This window comes from Apaloderma vittatum, unplaced genomic scaffold, assembly GCF_000703405.1.
Source record: "Apaloderma vittatum isolate BGI_N311 unplaced genomic scaffold, ASM70340v1 scaffold9056, whole genome shotgun sequence".
Lineage (NCBI taxonomy): Eukaryota > Metazoa > Chordata > Aves > Trogoniformes > Trogonidae > Apaloderma > Apaloderma vittatum.
The window spans coordinates 21584-41827 of NW_009722250.1; the positions used below are offsets into that span (position 1 = coordinate 21584).

General features: G+C 41.3%; 1 protein-coding gene across 2 annotated transcripts; it reads right to left on the bottom strand.

Annotated features, from left to right (window-relative positions):
• Positions 1-997: 997 nt before the first annotated feature.
• ZNF711 (zinc finger protein 711) lies at positions 998-15524 on the bottom strand. 2 transcript variants are annotated; one of them, XM_009871702.1, is made up of 8 exons: positions 15446-15524; positions 13406-13936; positions 6705-6863; positions 5572-5718; positions 4851-4988; positions 3420-3467; positions 2702-2845; positions 998-2227 (listed from the first exon to the last, which is right to left on the bottom strand). In XM_009871702.1, exons 1-8 carry the CDS (start codon positions 15522-15524, stop codon positions 1050-1052), a joined length of 2424 nt encoding a protein of 807 aa, XP_009870004.1. In that variant the 3' UTR covers positions 998-1049. The 2 variants fall into 2 exon arrangements, with proteins under 2 accessions (XP_009870004.1, XP_009870005.1); XM_009871703.1 differs by lacking the exon at positions 4851-4988.
• Positions 15525-20244: the final 4720 nt, after the last annotated feature.

A 20244-nucleotide genomic window follows, 5' to 3' on the forward strand; every position in this document is an offset into this window, starting at 1 on the left:
GGTAGGACAATAGTAGCCATACCTTTTAAGAACACTGCCCTAAAGAACTTCTAAGTACTTTGAATTTTCATTAAAAAAACCACCCTACGCTTTTCAACTTTGTTCTTAATACTCTTTTTTTTCCGAGAAGATTTTAAAGTAGCGAGAAAAGAATTCAGTGTTGAGTCACAACACTGTGAGCTGCATCCATTTCATCCTTAAAAAAAAAAGTCAAATTCAAAGTTAATTTTGTTATATGTGCCATACTGAACAACATTCAACTGTAGTTTCAGATAAAAAAGGGAAATTATATACATACACATCTTTAACCCTAGCACCAGAACATCACTTTTAAGATCATAACATAATGCTCTATTTTAAACATCATATCCTGCAATAGAATAGGTTAGCAGCTTTGAAAACAATTCAAAAAAATCACTCCTTGGCCCTAAACTAATAAAGGAAACCAAAAAGTTTCCCAATGAAATGTGGTTTTTTTTAAAAATAAAAAAAAAATAAAAAAGGACAACCCCCCCTCACCCAAAATTTGACCGGTTCTGGAATTTCCTTTCCAGGCACGATTTAAAAACGTTATGATCAAGTGACCGACTAATACTCTCCTTTCGAAACTGCGCAAGAAGTTAAGACTCCATTGCCTTCGCAAACAATTTGTGACTAACCCCGGCACGCATCGGAACGGTTTTCGTATCGGGGACAAACGCCGTTCCTGACAACACGGGTGACACAATCACCTTCGCGTCGCCTTCTATAGCTTAACGCCGTGTCACAGGATTAATTTGAAGACATTCATCTTTCTGCGAATTTAAGACATTCATCCATCCTTCTGCATTCTAGAGTGCTCTTTAGGTTCGGATAAGCAACAATCGTAGGGCTATGAGATCCCCTGTCAACCCTAATACTTTTAAGACTTTTAATACAAAGAATGTAAAGTTATGATTTAATATCAAGCTTTGAAACCAGGAGAAACAGTTCATGAGATTTTTTTTTTTTTTTTTTTCCCCAATTAGCGCATCACAGTTTCTAAACCGCTTCCTTCTCGAGCTCATATATTACATTATGGCCTCTTTGTGGTGCCTCATTATATGCTGATTTTTTTCAGAAGGTCTACGGAATCCCTTTTTGCAATACTCACACCTATGGGGATAGTCTTTCGTGTGTATCGAAATTACGTGCCGCTTAAAGCCCGACGCATCCGTAGTGCTATATTCACAATACTGGCACTGATAAACTTTTCTTCCGCTGTGGGTCTTCATGTGCTTCTTCAGTTCGTTTTGCTGCCTAAATCCTCTTTTACATCTTTTGCATTTAAAAGGCAGGTCCTTGGTGTGAACCGAGAGGATATGCCCGCTAAGTACAAAAGGATCTGACGTTTTGAAGTCACAGTGCCTACACTGGTGGATCTTTTTACCTTTATGGGTTTCGCTATGCTTTTTGAGCTCCGATGGACGATGGAAGCCTTTTTCACATACCTCGCACTTGTGGGGAAAATCCTTGGTGTGAACGGAGATAATGTGTCGCTTCAGGTCGCTGGAGTTGGTGCTCTTGTGGTCGCAGTGCGGGCACTGGTGAGTCTTATGCCCTTGGAACAACTCCGTGTGCTGCTGCAGCTCCTTCTCGTCGGCAAACGCCTGGGGACAGTGCTCGCACTTGAAGGGCAGATCAGTCCCGTGTTTGGTTTTGATGTGAGTTTTCAGGTTGGACTGATCGGCGCACCGGAAGGCGCAGTGCTGGCACTGGTACGGCTTCTCCCCCGTGTGGGTCCTCATGTGCTTCTTCAGCTCCGAGGGGTGACGGAAGCCTTTCCCGCACTCCACGCACACGTGAGGGAAGTTCTTGCTGTGAACCGCGAGCAGGTGCCTGTTGAGCAGCCCCTGCTCCGCGGTTTCGTAGTCGCAATATTTGCACTTGTGCAGCTTCGGCTCCTTGTCCCTCAGGATGAGTTTGTTAGAACTCAATGGGCTCGCTTCTCTGTATCTTCTCGTGTACTCTGTAAACTCGTGGGTTTTATCGACTTTGTTTATAAGTTTATGGCTTTCCAGGTGATTGTGGAAACTTACTTTTTTGTTGGTCGTAAAGTCACAGTCTGTACACTGGTATTTCTTCTTGATCATATGATCGGGATGATTCTTCATGTGCCTTTTCAAGAATCCTCTGGATTTAAATTTTTTCCCACAAATATGACAAGGGTAAACTGTTAAGGGCTGTCCATCAGGACCTATTATAACAGCTGTTTTTAAACAAACAAAAACAAGTTACGAAGGGAACAAATGCACCGATCAAGACGTTTCAAATCAGCCAACTGCTGTTCAGATTCATGCACTTACACTCGCAGCAGACAGAGAATGGCTCAGTGGTTTAAAAACAACCCATCCACAGCACCTACAGTTTATACGCTTTTGTTCTAGAAACCGCTCAAACAGATCAGCAATATCATACGTGCAGCGAATATATCCCCGGGTACTTTTAATCAGCTTGCAAAACTCAAAGTTGAATTGCATCAGCCCTGAGTCTACCGACTTTGAATAGCAAAAAACATCACAGTTTCTACGCACAGAACTGGAGGGGGGAAGGACACAGGAAATACGCAAATCATCATTTCTATTTTTTGGTTTTTAATTCTGCACCAGCTTAAAACCCAAAAAGGAATAGTACAGGAGTAAGTGCCACTCCGTGACAATACGCACAGCCGTACAGTGTTTACCTGTTTGCCATTGCCTGGCCTCTCCTCTCCTCCTTTTCTTGGTTTTTTGCTTTAGCACTCTATTAGTGCTAACGCTATCACAAATCTGCAGGTATTGTGTTGCATTACCGTTTTTGTTTTCTAATCGTGTATCCAAGTTATTTCCTAGAAACAAAAATTAGACACCATAAAAAAAAAACCTTAAGTAACTTTTTTCTTCGGGACTGATGACTGGAATTGCACAGCAGCTTATCTACTCTTTTTAAAAAACTATATTGCCTATTCCTCTACAATGAACACATACAAAAGAAGAGCGCACTGGCAAAAGACAAGAATGTAATTTAAACACTGATTAACTTTAAAATAATATTTAATGTTAAAATAAATTCACTGATTTCTCATATTTCTCAAGACATTAGCTTCTTATGAGTTATGCTGGTCCTTTCCTTTTATTTAACTTGGTTTTACTTCTTAACAACTGCATGATCTTCTTTCTGACTACAAAACCATACTGGGGGGGAAAATCTGGCAGATCTTCCCCCCCTACTGCGAAGGCCTACGGCACATCTACAGCTGTTCTCTTTTCGAAATAGTGCAGAAAGACCTTGGAGTCCTTCTGTATAGAGTTTATGGATTATTTTTGCGTTCACCAATTAGGAGAATGGACACATAAACGTATCTGTTCTCAAAGACAGCAAGTCAGCTTTAATGCTGTACCAAGCACAGTTACATCTCTCACCTGCCGCTTGACCATCTTCGTATCTTCTGGGGAGTCTTCTTTCGTCTCCTGCAGAAAACGGTATTTTAATCATTATAAAGTTCTCGTTAAAGGCGATGGCTTTGAAAGTCTGCTCGTGAGAGAAAACACACGTAGCTAAGAAGTGACAGCTTAACCCCATCCGAACCGAGATGCTCAGCTCAGTATTTCGTACTTATGAGCCCCAGGAAACAACATCACGTCTTTGGGAACAGTTCATATCCACCGAAGCTGTGGTTGCCTGCTTACCACACTGACTGCCTCTCCTGCTTTTCAGAATTAATGGGCTCGTTCCTGCAAACTGTTAACCTCCTGTATAACCTCTGAATCCAATCCAAAAATGCCACAATTTGTTCTGGAGATGGAAGTACTTTATCTTGCTGGAGGAGAACCAGGCAGGTAAGAGGACTTGTACCTTATCAGCCGCTCAGCACTCACCGATGGGTGAACTACACGGTTCTGGGAGGCGGAGAAGTAACACCTTAGGAGTATACTCCTGGTTTTGGACTGAAAGTGTTTGCCGCTACATGCCAAGGCTCTGTGGTTCTGAACCACTTTACCAGCTCGGAAATATTACACCAATGAATTTTAACTGACTAACTTGCTTGCTTTATTATTGCATAAACCACAGATGATCTGACACCCTCTGAATATACACTTAACATGTCAAAGCGTGGGAAAAGAATATGAGATAGAAGAACGTTCAGACTTCACAATACGTCCTGATAAGACACTCCTGCTGTTTGAAGCACGGCTGTGGAGAACAAACTACCTTTTTGTTTCTAACCTGAAGGGCTAACGGGCTTAAATCAGGTATATAAACTGAAGGTATTAGGAACATGTTTACACATTTATTCCTATTCTTCCCTTTTTCAAGTTATTTCCCCTTCCTCTTAGCCAACATAAAATACTTCAGGCTATGTCTGGTTTTGTAAGATCTTCAACAGCCAACTTGAACAACCATTACAAACCCTGCATTCTGTACAGCTGAGGCTGTGATCAAGAGCACTACAACAATTCTAACAGCTTTCCTTTCTGCTTCATAAAACTCAAGGCACAGCAATCCAGTCACTATATGCAAGACTATCGGCTACCAAAGCAACCTGCAACTGTTTGACTGGTAAAAAAACCCACCAAGATAAAAACAGAATTGTTTTCTTCATCCTCATCTCCAAAAAAACCCTAAGCCTAAGGGCCTCATGTATAAAAGGTCACGAACAATGTCAAAATAATTTTTCGCATCATTTCATCATGAACTCCACGAACTGACACTCCTAAAAGTTCAGAAGAAGCTGCTTCCACCCCCCCTAGGACAGGGCGAGGGATTCTTACATTTGCACAGAGATTCTGGAAGCTAGATTAAGGAGAAAATAACAGAAGGGATTTTCAGAAGATAAGCACACAGATTCCTACCGTAAGCAGCAGCCCAAGCAACTGGGACAAAAGTTTTATTCACGCCAGAATCTTCAAGCTGTGTCTCTGGAAGTGATGTAGCTTCTTCTTCACCTACAATAACTTCCATATAAACTTCATCTGCTATTTCAGCACAGCCTGGATTAAAGGAGAAGAACAGATCTTTAATTTTTTTCTGCTCACCCTGTACCTTCCTGCATTTCATTTGCTCTCGCTCCGATCGATACCCGTTATAAATTACTTTCCTTCCTTTGGTATTTAGAACCACCCCTTCCCTTAGGGGATCATTGTTTATTCAGACATTCCTTAAAGAGAGAAAATACGTATCAATAAATATAAACGCAAAACAAGTACCAACATAAATTCAATATATATTTAAACTTGTAACCGATGACATTTATTTGCCACTTTGGCAGAAAGCTGGTGAAACAAGGCAAGAAAAACACAAAAATGAGAAATATGACAAACCTCATTAACTTCATACAAGGACATGTTAAATTTAATATAAATAATTAAATGACTGTGTATGCACAAAGTGCATTTATTCACATAACTTTAAAATAATTACAGCCTGCTTTCTATTTCTAGGGAAGATGAGCTTAGCTTTCTACTACTTCAGGCTGAAGAATCCTTCAGAAAAACTAAAAAAGTCCTTGAGAATTATGTTTATTTTGTTGTACAAAACAGCACGAGAAACAAAAATGTTTCTTATTATGCTTACTAATATCTTCATCTTCCTGAGAAGAGTCCTTAACAGCCATGTAAACCATTTTTTCTCGCTGCATTCTACCAACTCCTCCTTGTTCAATTACTCCAGTTACAGAATGTCCATTGTGAAAGTCGCTCTCTGTGACAATTTCTGTCCCACCTTTAACAAAAAGAAGTTAAACACATTGAGTAAGTGGGAACAAAGATAAATTTCAGACTTAAGGAGTATTTTTTTTCCTTCTTTACAACAAAACTATTTCATAAAACTCAAATGTTTTTACACCCATGCTTGGTCACAAAACCACCCAAGTTTGATACTTTGGAGCAGAGAAGGGAACGGGTCTCTCTGTGCATCCTGACAAATTCAGGACCCAACAACCATCACCCCGGAAGGACCAAGAGCCTTTTCTGCGTGTTAGCCATGAACTCGGGCGCGACTGGAAACACGCCCACCAAAAAAGCGACTAATTCAATCCTGCCCCAAACACAGCCTTTAAATTCCCTCTCGAGACGCAAACAGCTAATTCTTATCCCTCCTCCTCTCCTAAAATTCTATTTACCCACGTTGCAAAAAGTGATTCTTAGGTAATTTTTCCTATGAAGGTTCTAACGTACGTGTCCTGGGCTCATTACACAAGGTTGAGTATTAGATTACACTGGGGTCACACTTCTTAAACCATGAGGGAGTAGAAGTTACTGCCAATTACTTCGACAAGACCGTTATCTAGAGAGAAAGACTAGCAGGGGTCTAAGGTGAAGAGTGACAATTGGAAAGAAGGAAACGAGAACAACTGTCCACACGGTCCCAAGTTCCCACCTGGAACTTGACCAGAATCCGCTCTAGAGGCCTTCCTGTCCTGACACTACTCTTGCAGCAACAGAGAAAAGCAGCAGCTGCAAGACAGCTGCACACACCCAACTGCTTTTACATTTGTGCTTTGGTTGCCTGAAAATAAATCCTGCTAATCAAAAAAATCCACGAGACTACGACACACCCGGTTATTTGCCGCGCACGGGCAGCCTCCGCAACAGACACGTTCTACCAAACGTTCCAGTCAACGCCTTACATCAAATTAACAACAACAAACAAAAAGATCCAGAAATACTTCATATTAGGGGCCAGAATACATAGAATTTCAACGGTACCTATTTCAACATCATCTTCAGCTTCAGCTTTAAATATGTACACTTTGATAACTTCTGAACCAAACCCGTCATCTTTAGCAACATCGTCATTTGTCACCTCGGTACTGATTTTCAAGGGAGTGTTTCCTATATGGTCCAATTTTTCTCCAACATCATCCACTGTAAAGATAAGAGAACAACGATGAGGTTCAAACACATTTCTTAAAAGTCAAAGCCATCAGTAGCATAATTTTCTGCCCTACTATCCCCATTTATCCCCATGCAAAGTGAAGTTTTGTGTTCAAAAATGGCCTTTACAAACCAGTTCATCTCAAGATACTTAAAAGTGCTTCCAGAAGTTCAGTACCCGTTTTAGAGCAACTCAGGAAACACTGCAAAAATTACAGAATGGAGAACACAAGAGGGAGCTTGTCATCAAAGAGAACATGGCAATCGGTTACAGATGAATCTACTACGCTTAGGAAGCTAGAAATCTATGAATAAGTAAAATCAAACATCTCAAAAAATGTTAAAATTAACCCAGAATTGCCTGTTACAGCCTACAGCACCCAAAAAGTTTCCTATTCTAAGATACTGGTGACTACAATTTAGTAGCTGCAATTGTTACGAAGTGTGATGACCGATGCAGGGAGTGCGCATCAAAAATCCGACTACGTCTTCACCCTAAAATTACGATTTTATCCACTTTATCACTTGAAAACATATAAAGTAATGAAGATTATTGCAAAGCATACAGCTGACACACCGTGACAATAAATCCAAGTGCTTCTAAGGGCTACTGACTTCGCATTTTTTATCTATGCGAGTAAGTCACTCCGGTTACTTGGTCTATATACTCAAAACACTCGTTTTATTTGCACAACGAAACCGATATTCCAACTACTCCAAGTGTGGAGGCAAAACTATTTTGGAAAGAAGGGTATTTACATGGATATCCACACACATACCCCCCGGCAGCCACTGAACTAAGCGTCTTCCTAAGACAGATATTGCCAACGGATAAAATCACCAGCGGGGCGGACGGCCAGCACGAACCTGTGCGAGGCTTAACACCCACCCGAGTCCTCCCCACACAGAATTCCAAAACAAAATCTGACTTAAAGACATTGCAGGGCAGCAGCAACTCACCGCGTCACATCCAAATCCCTGCGCACTAGGTCACAACAACCGCAAAGCCCGTCACTAAGGAGGTGGCAATGGTGTCCCGTGACTGAGAACAGAGTCTGCTCTGCGGGGAAACAGCTCTGCACCTGCTGCTTTGAACTACTTTCAGGCTACAGCCTGGTGGAACTGACCTAAACAGGAGTTTAAGCTTTTCCTAACACCCTGGGTGGCCCCACGAGGCGGTTCAGAGAAAAGGAGCAGATCCTGAGCGAAGCTCTTCCCATGAAATTCCCACCCGACCAACGCTCCTGCTCAGCCCCGCACGGAGCAGCCTCGCTCCTATCGCACAAATCCCGCGCCGCTTCAGAAGAGCAGAGAAATTATCAAGGACAGAACGAGACAGAGAGGTAAGTAGAGATAACGATTTGATTTCATTCTACAACCTCTGAAAAACTACACATTTCGATGAGAATTAAATGGAAAATACTAAAAAATGCTATGTTTTAGTCGTTTTTTGTAAATAAACTATTAATTGCATTGCTAAAAAATATCAAGTTTGGACAAGGAGAAAAAAACCACCACATTTCTCCAGGAAAAGTTTTCAGTAAAAAACATAAATCTCTAAGAAAATCGATGCCAGCAACAGGGACACTGTCAGGATGTGTCAGAATCTGACAGCTCCCAGGACAACGAGAACAGTAAGAGTGTGAACACTTCTGAGGAGCAAGCCCTGACAGAGAACTCGGCGTATTCCTTCGACGTGCAAGTTCACTGGCGTGAAGTTATTAGTACGTCTTTACGTCCACCCCGGCAGCGTTACTGCGTCTCCTAATGGAAATCTTCCAGGCTGCCAGTATCAGAAGAGAGGATTACGCCTCCTCCACTAACAGGAAAAGGCAAGATGCCCAAAGCTACTTATCTCAGAAGAAGTATTTCCATACATTTACTATGTTTGAATTTAAAGACCACTTTCTTTTCTGCATGGGGTACACAATTTAAAAAAGTTTTTTATCCATACTCTTCCAAATGATGCAGATACATTCAATTTTCAGTACAATGAACCTTTCCACCACACGTATGTGTCTCTGAAGGACTGGAGGTAACTAACGGCATGAGGCCAGAGCGATGAGCTGTATCTACAGAGAGAGGCACAGACACAGAGATCTTGCTGTGTGACTACACATGTTGCCAAAACTTAGAAAGAATATTTATAGTCTGAGTGGAAGAAATCACTAATTGGAAGTTCTTCCTGTAATTTTAGAATTGGTAGGTAGTAGTGAAGTTATTTTCAAGCTGCACAGACTTCCTCTAAGCTCACACATTTTATAAATGTAACGCATTATCAGTTTAACACAGAAATATTTCCGTGCCGGAAGGTTGTTTAACAACAGCAACCTTCTAGTGAGCACTGGAGTAATCATCTCTGGTAACAAGTATTCTTTATAGCGACAACTTCCAACTATTTAACTAATACTGGGTGACAATGACTGTACATCACTGTATCTCATGAAATACTGTAAGAAAAAACCCCCATTATTTCAGATGGCTGCCTTACCAGGACAATATATACTACTTTGCAATTTTACGATTTTTGTAAGAATACGTATTTCCAGCTAAAAATATGAAGTATAATACATGAATATAGCATGTATGCTCATACGCTGTTTTTACCATCTCAAGTAAAGCTCTCAAATCTTCAATATCCTTCAAAAAAATAGAGAGGGAGCTCTGTTTTAAAGGGGCAAACTTAGAACATTATTTTTAAAATTAGTGGTTATTCCCACACCATCACCCATTCTGTGTATTTTCAAAGATCTTAAGTGTCCACAACTTAAGGTAAAGTAATGGAAACAAATCAGGAAGTCTCTGTATCCACGGCCTCTGGAACCACTTTTCTAAAGAATGAAAAGAATAATGTAACAAAATTTGAAAAATATAAACTGGACTGAAAAAAAGATATTGATATAGAATGTCATTGATAAGATGCTGCTTTTTGTTTCAAATACTGCAGCAACAAAAGACACTGAATCAGCAATTGCTATTGCTTAAATTGCTGTCCTACAGAACGTAAATTTCGTGGCTTCAATCTATTTTTTAAACACACTTAGATAAAGGGAAAACAATCAACACAGTAGGACAGGTAACCTTTGTCAAGTTCCAAAGTATTAGGGAAAAAAAACCAACCAAGAGACTGTGGAAGTATTCTCCTGTGTAAGTGACAGGGCTTCAGTCACACACTGCTAACCCACCAACGCTCAATTATCTGAGGACTTTTCCCAGGGACAGTTCTCAGCAACAGGAATACGAAAACAGCTTCCAGAGCTGACTCACCCACCCAGAGCACTACATGGAACTAGCGCCTCTCTTAAAATTAACCGAAAAAGCACAACGGAGAGCCCTTCATAAGTAAACACCAAATCCTCCTGGAAGATCAAGGTTTAAAGGAAAACTCAGCACGTTTCCAACTTTAAACTTACCTTACTCGGCTGTTTTCAGGTGTGTGATGTCCAGATTCACCGTGGGTTGCCAGCTCCCAATTCCTGTGATGCCTCAGCATGCACTACGCTGGTGATATCACACCCACCACAGGAGCCCGGAGGAGTAACACGAGGGCGAGGTAAGTCCCGTGGCTTTTACAGTTTTTTCCTATTTTTCTAACGTCCGTCATACTTATTTTATATCCCGTAGGTTACAGTATCGGAGTAGTAAGATTAAAATGCTTAGCAAACGACGTTAACACTGCATGGTAACCCGCTAAAAAGGAGGCGGCGGTGGAACAGTACCTTACCCCTAAAGGCCAGCTCCAGTGGTGTTCTTTGGGGGGTTTGAGGTCACCAACATAGTGCATGCGGGGCCGGCACACGGATCGGGAGCTGGCAAGCCGCCGTGCGTCTGAATATCGCAAACCTGAAAAACAAAAAAGGGCAGGCTTTAAGCTCCACGTGTGCTCACTCCTCCCTGGCAAAGCGGGACGCGCTGGTCAGAATTCTCCCACCTCGGTTAAGAGATGGATTGGGTTCGCGATCACACCATTTGCACTCGGTTTGAATTCTTTTCCTTTGTAACAAGGCCCTTTTAAACGGGTATTCTGGAGATTTGGTGAGGGTTTGCGCACATCTCATGGCAGACATTGTGGATCTATCAAAAAAAAGACTTAAGTCTTTTACTTATAAGGCTGATTTAATAGGCTGAATTCATCTGCGCTGAGACAGCAGAGCAGTGGTAACCTACTAGTGAAAAATCCCAGTTACAAAATCACACACAGCTAGTTTACTAGCTATCAAGACAAACTTCCTATTTTCCAAATAGTACTTACACAAAAATATAATTACCAACAGCGTATAAAATATCTATATGGGAACTACATCTTGAAACGGTGAAAAATCACCTTTCAGTATATTTAAACTTAACTCCCAACAAAAGAGTAAGATAAAATTCCACACTCGGCCCAGCTTCATGCCCTAAAATGTTTTGGAAGCTCTCAAAACGTGTTCCACAGAGCAGCTGGTGGTGTTCCAGCCTGGCCAGGGCAGGGATTGCCCCCCTGGACTTGGCACCTCGAATCCCATGTTTGGTTTTGGGCCCCTCGTGACCAGAAAGACCTTGAGGTGCTGGAGCGGGTCCAGAGAAGGGCAACGAAGCTGGTGAAGGGTCTGGAGAACAAGTCTGACGAGGAGGGCTGGGGGTGTTCAGCCTGGAGGAGAGGGGGCTGAGGGGAGACCTTCTCACTCCCTAAAACTCCCTGACAGGAGGGTGTGTAAGGGCAAGATCGGTCTCTTCTCCCACGTAACAAGTGATGGGACGAGAGGAAACGGCCTCAAGTTGTGCCAGGGGAGGTTTAGGTTAGACATCAGGAAAAAAATTGACACCAAAAGTGTTGCCAAGCATTGGAAGAGGCTGCCCAGGGCAGGGGTGGAGTCCCCAGTCCTGGCAGCATTTAAAAGCCGGGCAGATGTGCTGCTCAGGTAAGTGGCTTTACGGTTGGACTCGATCTCAAAGGTCTTTTCCAACCTAAAATTTACTATGATTCTATGACTCCCTTAATTTATTTAAAGTGATGAGTAAAACCAAAATTCTAGATTAATAATGTAACTTCCAACTATGATTATTCAGGCATATCACAATTATACACATATATAAATCTAATTTGCTGAAAACTAAGTCTCAAACTGGCTTCAAAACATTGCGAAAGCTACCAGGAGGCTTGAGAGCAACTGACAAAACCATAAATGTATCAGACACAACGGGGGTCGTCACGTAACTGCCACCAAAAGTTTAAAATGCCCTGGTCTAAGTGCAGTGCTCATCATTATCTGTCACACTTATCTATGTTAGAAGGAATTCCAAAGAGGACTTTACTTACAATTACAAAGGTGCAGTCGGAAATACCACAGTTACAGATTACAACTCATCGTAAGTACTCTGCCAGAAAGGAGGAATTTTTTCAGTGAAACAGCCGATTGTAAAAATGGTGTTCCTTTATCTACAAACACACAGGATTTTTTTCTGGTTTAAGTCTGTTTAGACTGAGGTTTTTTTGATTCTTTCTCCAAAAAAACCCAAACCCATCCTTTTTGACTTCTCTTAGTGACATGTGGCGTTATGGTAATGATAAAATCATCCTATCGCTGTCCATCCAAAAAATGAACAAAAAATACATTTTGTGTAAGGGACATAAATGCCATGCAAGAGTGAAATCACACCAATCACTAATCAGTTACGTCCTCTGTCTTGAAATTTTTAATCAATGCAGCTTGCTGTGAACAGACTGACACTTTGACACACTTGGCACTGCTGTTTCTTTTACCATATTGCTTCTGACTAAATGAAATCTGCTTTGACCTTTTCCACATTTCAAAACTGACTGGGAGAAGTCAAAAAAAAAACCTAAAATGAATTATCATCTATTTTATCAACTTTGCGTAAAAACAAAAAGGGGTATCTTGAGTATAATTCAACTGCTGAAGAAACCCAAGGTCCTTTCAGTAGCTCACGCTGCACAAGCAGCACAGGACCGCACGGTTTCCTCAGAGCTGACCGCCGGGTGGAAATGGAAACGGGCAGCCCCTTCCTTGTGTTCAAGTTGAGTCCAGAACAGAACAACATACAACAAAATGGCTATTGGAGGTTTTAATACAGCTAAACAAACGGTATTTTGTAGACACATAAGAGAAAACTTTGAGTTGGACATCTTAAAAACCTATTTCTTTGCTGGATTCGACTCATTAAATCCAATACCTTATTTTTACACATATCTGCACAACGTGGTAATACAGCTGTGTACTTTTAAAAAAAGCATTAAAGTACGTGGAACGTTGAACTTTGCAAGGTGTTCTTCTAAATTTTCAGGGATATCTAGTTTCAGAAACACAAACATACACCGGACGAACATTATTCTCTTTCTTGCTGTAAGGGCAGTAATGGATTTTTCATCAAGAAAACCCAAATCCAGACAGCAAGAATTAACTGGGCACCAGACTATCATTTGAGAATTCCAGTACCGAGTGCAGCAAGCGTCCAGTTCTAGTAACTTCGCCCCACCAGACCACTTCTACTTCAGATAACCTCCTGTTTTTATCTACCTTTGGTAAACTTACAAGATATCATTAAGTAGTCTTCAGAGGTACTCTTGCCATCATCATCGTCTTCTGTTTTTATAGTCACTGTGGAGCCAGGAACGGTACCGGCCGCTTGAATGACTGCTTCCGAATCTGAGTTCGTGACAAGAACTTCTTCTGAGACCATTGTAGGCGAGTTGGCTCCTGACACAGACTCTTGCACCACGTGCTCCAAGTGTCCATCAGGACCCGTAACGAGGTCAGTCACGAAAACCTGATCGGGAACTCGAACGGTTTCCGTTATTAGATCAGAAGTCAAAACATGATCACTGGTGTCTAAAGCTTCTTCAATAGAAACATCAGCCTCCAAAACAGAATCGGGAACGATCACGCCTTCTGTTACAACATCAGTTTCAGTGATGATGTCGGGTCCTTGGACAACTTCAGCTGCTAAGCCATGATCCAGAGTGATTCCATCATCGGTAACAACGTCGGAAACCAGGACAGCTTCGGGGACTGACACAACAATGTGGTCTCCATCAATATGAGCAGTGCCAGCCATTCCAGCCACTATGAAACAATTATGAATGAGGAGAAAAGTGTTAAAATTATGGTATAAGCAATTAGTTTATCTAAGGAATGGAGTAATTGCAGAGATACATTAAACACAGATGTACAAATCTGACACTTTTCAACAACCCACATTTTGCATTTCACCTGATAAAGGCTATCTAAAGCAGCCTGTACTCTTTAAATTAAGGAAACACCACTTCTTTAAGACACAATACGAAATCTGCTCCAATGTTAGGTTTTACAACCACAGGCCAGATTGCAAGTTATCTTTTTTTAAATTCTAGTAAGAAAATGGTCGACTATAGCAGCAATCTAAACCTTCACACGAAAATTCTGTGATACTGGAACTGCAGTGAGAATACAGCAATTGCTGGTACAATAGAAGGATTCTCATCCTTTACACTGCACAGGCCTTGATAAAATGAAACACTCAGTTGTATGCAATATTCATGGTACAATTTCCAAGGGTTTCTCACGTTGCAAGGAATGGTTAGAAGCACAAACCTGTTTTTCACTAACAGACCGGACTGGCCAGTTAGATTTGCAGACCACTTTTCTATACATAAAAAAAATGCACACTGAATTACTTTAACACACGCATAAACAGCAGTTTTACTTAACAAAACACTCAAGAAAACAGTTCTTATCAGGATGAAAAAAAGTAATTATTCAGCGTTGTGCTGCAAAGGCAATTATTTCGGTACACTCTGAGGGATAATAATTCACATTAGAACAGTACTGGAGAAGGTTCCTGTCATAACGCACAAACGGAGACCCACAAAGAAGTGGAAATTCCTTGCTGCCCTTTCTCTAAGCGTTCCAAATTGCTGGGTTATTTAGCACTGTCACCAAAAGAAACAGTATTAATTTAAACCAAAATCAATTTAGAAACAAGGTTTCCTACATCAGCACAGCGCCAGGACGGATGTTCTTGACAGACTTGTAAGCACATCTGAACATGTGGATTTAGCTAAATCAGTAAATCGGTGTCTAAGTGGTGACTTAATTCTTGTCACACAGAGAGGTTATTTCCCACCACATTTACTGAACTACCCTGAAGGAGAACAGTAACCAAGGAAAGGACACAAAAGCTGGGACGCTCTTTACATCCCACACTGAATGTTATTTCCACCTCCTGTACGTTGGAGATATAACAAGCAGTCAATGGGATTTCAAGCAGAAGCACACGCACCACAAAACCAATGAACTCCAGATAGTCTTTTCTGTCTTGTCTAGAGCACTTTGGGCCACAGACTTAAATTATTTCATTTTTTTCCCCCCAGAATTACTTCAGTATTTTGGAATAAGTCACTGCTTGAAGATCAGCATTCCAAGTACTCAAAAACATATTATACAGCACCTCAATTTTGAGTTTTCTCAGAGATATCATGCGAATGGCATTACTGTATAAGTCAACTCTACATCTTGTTATCAGTTCTTAACACAGTAAAGACCCAAAAAACAGTCTTGATTTTATTTATGATTTTTAATAGTTAAAATGTTTACCGAAATCTTGCATAATCATAGTGTGAGGCATTTTGGGTTCCTGTGTTTGCAATCCAAGACTTCCACCACCCGGATCCATATTCATCTAAGTTCATTCACAAATAACTGCAATAAAAGCAAAACCAGAATTTATGTTGAACAGCGTCATCGTTAGCTTTTCTGGATTAACGCGTCACACTGACAAACAGAAGAAAAAGCATACAGTCCTTCATACAGTTCACTTTGATTCTTTGTCCCATTTTGCTATTTATTGACTTAAAATCCCGAAAAAGCTTCCACCCCTAAGTATTCCTACAGTAATCCAAAAAAAATTAAACATGTGAGTGGAACCAAATGAGTCAGTAATCCTGATCAAAATTTAAAAAGTTTTTTTTTATAGAGGTCTTTGATTACTACCTGGCCTAGAACAGTTCTGTTCATGTTCTGTAGAATTGTAACTGGAAAGCGCTTTCTAGTTACCTTCAGCACGCAGAGGCACAGACTCCACCATTCCTTTATCTGTAGGAGCAGGAAGCACAAGAAATCCCTACGCCCTTCACTTTTGACAGCACAAAATGAAACATTAAATTAATTTTGCAGTTTTATGAGACTATCTCCATAAGGTAACAGCGAAGATCCCACCTGTGCTACAAGCAGCAGCAGCTTCGGGCCATAGGAACAAACCAACACAACCCGTTAGTAAGCAACCGCAGGAGGTTACAGGCAACTTATTATCTACAAATAGAAACTTCGTCAAGAAGCAAGTTAACTTTGCCTTAAACAAACTGGAGCTCACTGCCTGTACAAGCAAGGAATTCATGGGTAAGCCCAAATGAGCGGCGCAGCACACTAAGGTTACGAGAACACAAGCACCGAAGTGGATTTTCTCTTCCAGAGGCTGTGTGCAAACCCCTCTACTGCACTCAGAAAGTCTGACAAGAGGCCCGGTAGAAAATGTACTTGGCCCTCAGTCAGATTTGCAGGCACAGTGCAGAATCACCCATCACACCAGGCAACAGCTCGGCCTGAGAAAGGCCAATTTATTTCCCCGTCTGCATTCCAGCATCTCCGCTGCCACGATACCCGCCAAGGACTGACAGACTTGCGCACCGACACCTCCGCTCACCACTCCCGCGCTAGGGCTCTATTTGCCATGGCGGTTGACATTTGATTTCAAAACTGTCAGGTTATGACAGAAATCTTCTCCTCCAACACCGTCCCTGCTGGGCTGCCTCACTTCTGCTGCCAGGGAAAAGCTGGTCCCGCGCAGCTCCCTGCGCGATCCCTCCAACGGAAAACTGATCCCTCAAAACTCCTGACGGAACAGACCCACCCGCTCTTGGGGAACTCCTCGCTGTTATCCTTCACCGTTACATCTTTAGCTCAGTTTTCCTTCTTTTCTTTCATTTTTGCCAATTGCTTTGGCTCTTCTAATTCCCCTTAATGCTCGGGGGCTTCTCTTTCTCGATTCCTCTTTTGTCAGACTTGCCTGTTGTCCTCTGTCTTCTAAAATGATGCCAGTTCCTCCAACCTTTCCACACAGCCACGCAAGTTTTACTCTCAATTTTACTTCCAAGATTCTCATATTCATTAAAATGCAAATCCAATTACTTCCAAGAACTTCCAGGCGTGGAGGGTAAGTGTTGAGCTTAAACTCAGTTTTACCAAAATCTCCGGTTCCTGCATCGTATCTGTCTGGAGGATGCTGAATCTCTTCCGCAAGGTACAGCTACACAAACCTGCCTTCAGAGGAACAGAAAGCGTGGAACAGTCCTTTGACAGAGGGTTTCCATAAAATACAAGGATAAATTAGCAGTCCTCTGTGATATCTGCACTGCTACCAAGTATTAAAGTATTAAATTATTCTGCAAAGACTCCAAAGACTTTTACACAAGTTCTGGGTGCAGATGACGTGATTCCTCAAAAGCAGCTACAGGGGTACACAGACAGCAAGGCTTTTATAAGTGAAAAATCTCTAGCTTAAAAAAAAACAAATACAAATCTGTTGCATGAGGCTAAAATCTTGTGCCTTCCTGACCTTTTCCTATGCAAGAATCCAAAGTCACAGCATCACACAGGAGCTGGGGGAAGCGAACGCAGAACAAGAGCTCAAGGGAGAGCGACTTGGAACCGGGTGGTGCAGAGGTGAACAGGGAACTATAAACACTTTTAGGAGCAAGTCTCAAAACCCCGACACTGTTGCAGTACCAACCTTCATTTTGCTCTTCTGGATTGCACAAAAAGGTGATCTCCTATCCTATCAAGGGACCCAGAAAGAGCCAGGACCTAACTCAGCTCACGCCATCGCAATGATCCAGAAGGAAATTAAACTCTGCAGCAGCCCTGACAGCAACTTCTCTAAAAGCAAGAAGCTTTTAGATCCTAAAACTGAACCGATCGAAGCAAAATACGTAAAAAAGTCAACGCAAAGTAAAACTATAATTTTAATTTCAACTAAATTTCCACAAAGCAAGCAAACTGTCACTAAAAGGAATACTTTCCCATTAGCTAACGGGACTATAAAAATTACCAAAATTATGGGATGGCACTATCTGGGCAGGTAGTACTATGAGCACCTTAAACTTCTTCTAAAACCGGAGACAGATGACGACACACCAGCAATAAACATCCTGAAGCTGTCCTTTGGTTGACGCCGCTCGTGTCTAACCAAGACTTCAGTAAACTCTTTCAAATCCTCAGTGCACAGGACAGAACCGCACCGACTATGCAAGCACAGATCAGTATTTTATTTAATGTCTACTTTTGGATCTTAAAGGAATGCAGTGACAGCAGGAAAACCACTTACTGCGAATGCTGGAACACCTACAAGTGGGAATTTTTGCTCATAGATTTCAGGAGTGCAGGTGATTTACTTTCAAACGCTACATTGGGAAGCAAATCTTAGTATTTGAAACAGTAAAAAACTCTAGTGCAGGGATTAACCGCGGTTCTTCGCAGCTTCTTTCTGTAGCACACCGTGTTACAGGCTCACACGATCGCAGAAGTGGTCTGACCATATGTTTAAATAAAGGGCAGAGAAACAAGGCAGAAAGTCACAATTCTGTACACTACCATAACCCTGAACTTATTAAGGTCTCGAGTTTTTCTCTCAATTCTTCCTCTCCTCTGTGTATTTAGAAGAAAATACTGTGAAAATGCTTTTTTCTTTTTTTTTACTGGCATCGGCCAATAAAACGACATCACAACATTACAATATTTTCAATGATTTTTTTAATTACAGCATGTTATCTTGTACCAGGAAGGAGAACATTACCATCAGATGTCATGATGAAATATTTCATGAAACCTAAACCAGCCATGATGAAATATTTCATGAAACCTAAATTTTAAAAATGTATCAGTATCTGATATTGCTTTGCTTTTTTTGAAAAATACAATTCTCTTTCCAACTAACTTCAGGAGAATGTCAGTTAAAAGCTATTTCAGTTCTCTACACCAAATCTCTTAAGACAAAGCTCAGATAAGACCAGGCAATGAACTGGAGTGAAAAAAGGGATATATGACCTCAGAGCCTACGGGAAGGATCATTATTATTAAAATGCTACTGTGAATGGTATTTTTTTAAACACACAAAGATAATGGCTGGCAGTTTGTGACCACCTAAGAACACATAACAGAAACAACTGAAAAACTAGTAAAGGCCCAGGCCCTTAAGAACATTGCTCTTACTATACACATTTATTTATTCTTAGCTTATTCTTCCCATAAAAATCAAACAAAATAATCATTAGCGTTTTAATTTTCTTTGAGAAAGCTTTCAGGAAACACCCTAAATTGAGAGATCTGCAGCAAAATATTTTAAGGAGGAGGGAAAAAACCTGAATGCCTCAGCACTTTCACCCTTCTCAGGAGAAAAAGGGTGTCATTCTTGCACCCAGAGGTACAATGAAGCTCCCAATTATGCTGCCTTGCAGGCGTTGTTGCCATTTAAAAAAAAAAAAAATCTATAACATAAAAAATATTTACACAAAATGCTAATTACAATTTGCTAAATCTACGTAAAAACTATGCATTTAGTACATTTTGTTATAAGCTAAGCAGCGTGGTCCTGCAAATGCTAAGCACCTCCCCAGGTTACACAGGCAAGTATTCCCAACATCTTCAGGTGATGCGTTTTCACATCAAGCATATTTGCATGATCAGCCCTTAGGCATTCCTTTAAAATAGTTAATTTTGCTAAATAATACTTAGGTCTTGTTTACATGTAACAGAGTAAAACACACCACCCCACATTGACAGGTATCTGTAAGCTGCATCTGACGTCTTGATTACACAGGACCAAGGCTCAGAAACACAGAAATATAACGTAAGAGATGAATTATATGTTGAAAAATCGTTTTCTGATTATCTTATCTCTTAGCCTTCAAGTTCTGTAAGAATACAAGAGAATTATCCTCCCCCGAAGACACTTCAGGGTTGTGTTTTTTTCGTAATTTTTAATACAGCAACCACCAGAAACGCAATGAGGAGTATTTTGCTAACGCAGAAATCGTAAGCGAAAGAACCCACTTAATACAATAACGTGCAGAAAGGCACAAGCCCTTCCCGGAGAAGGGTATTAAAAACTAACACAGCCGTGTTCAAGTCCTTTATTTCCGTCACCTACAAAGCACCCACACTCCAAACGCGCTCAAAAGGCAAAAACCAGCGGATGCGATCGCAGCCCCGCGGGCCGAAACGCGCTGAAAGGCTCCTCGGTAGAATCAATAAACCGGAGCAATTCACGTCTACGCGCTCCATCCCCGGCGGCGCCACAGCTCCGCGGGCAGAGGGGCCGCAGCCCCCGGGAAGGCTCCGCA

Excerpts from the sequence above, each read along its gene's own strand:
- ZNF711 (XM_009871702.1), bottom strand. The coding sequence starts at position 15,524 with ATGGATCCGGGTGGTGGAAGTCTTGGATTGCAAACACAGGAACCCAAA. Across the intron at positions 13,937-15,445 it reads TATGATTATGCAAGATTTCG|TGGCTGGAATGGCTGGCACT; the intron begins GTAAACATTTTA and ends ATTGTTTCATAG. Across the intron at positions 6,864-13,405 it reads AGACTACTTAATGATATCTT|TGGATGATGTTGGAGAAAAA; the intron begins GTAAGTTTACCA and ends TTATCTTTACAG.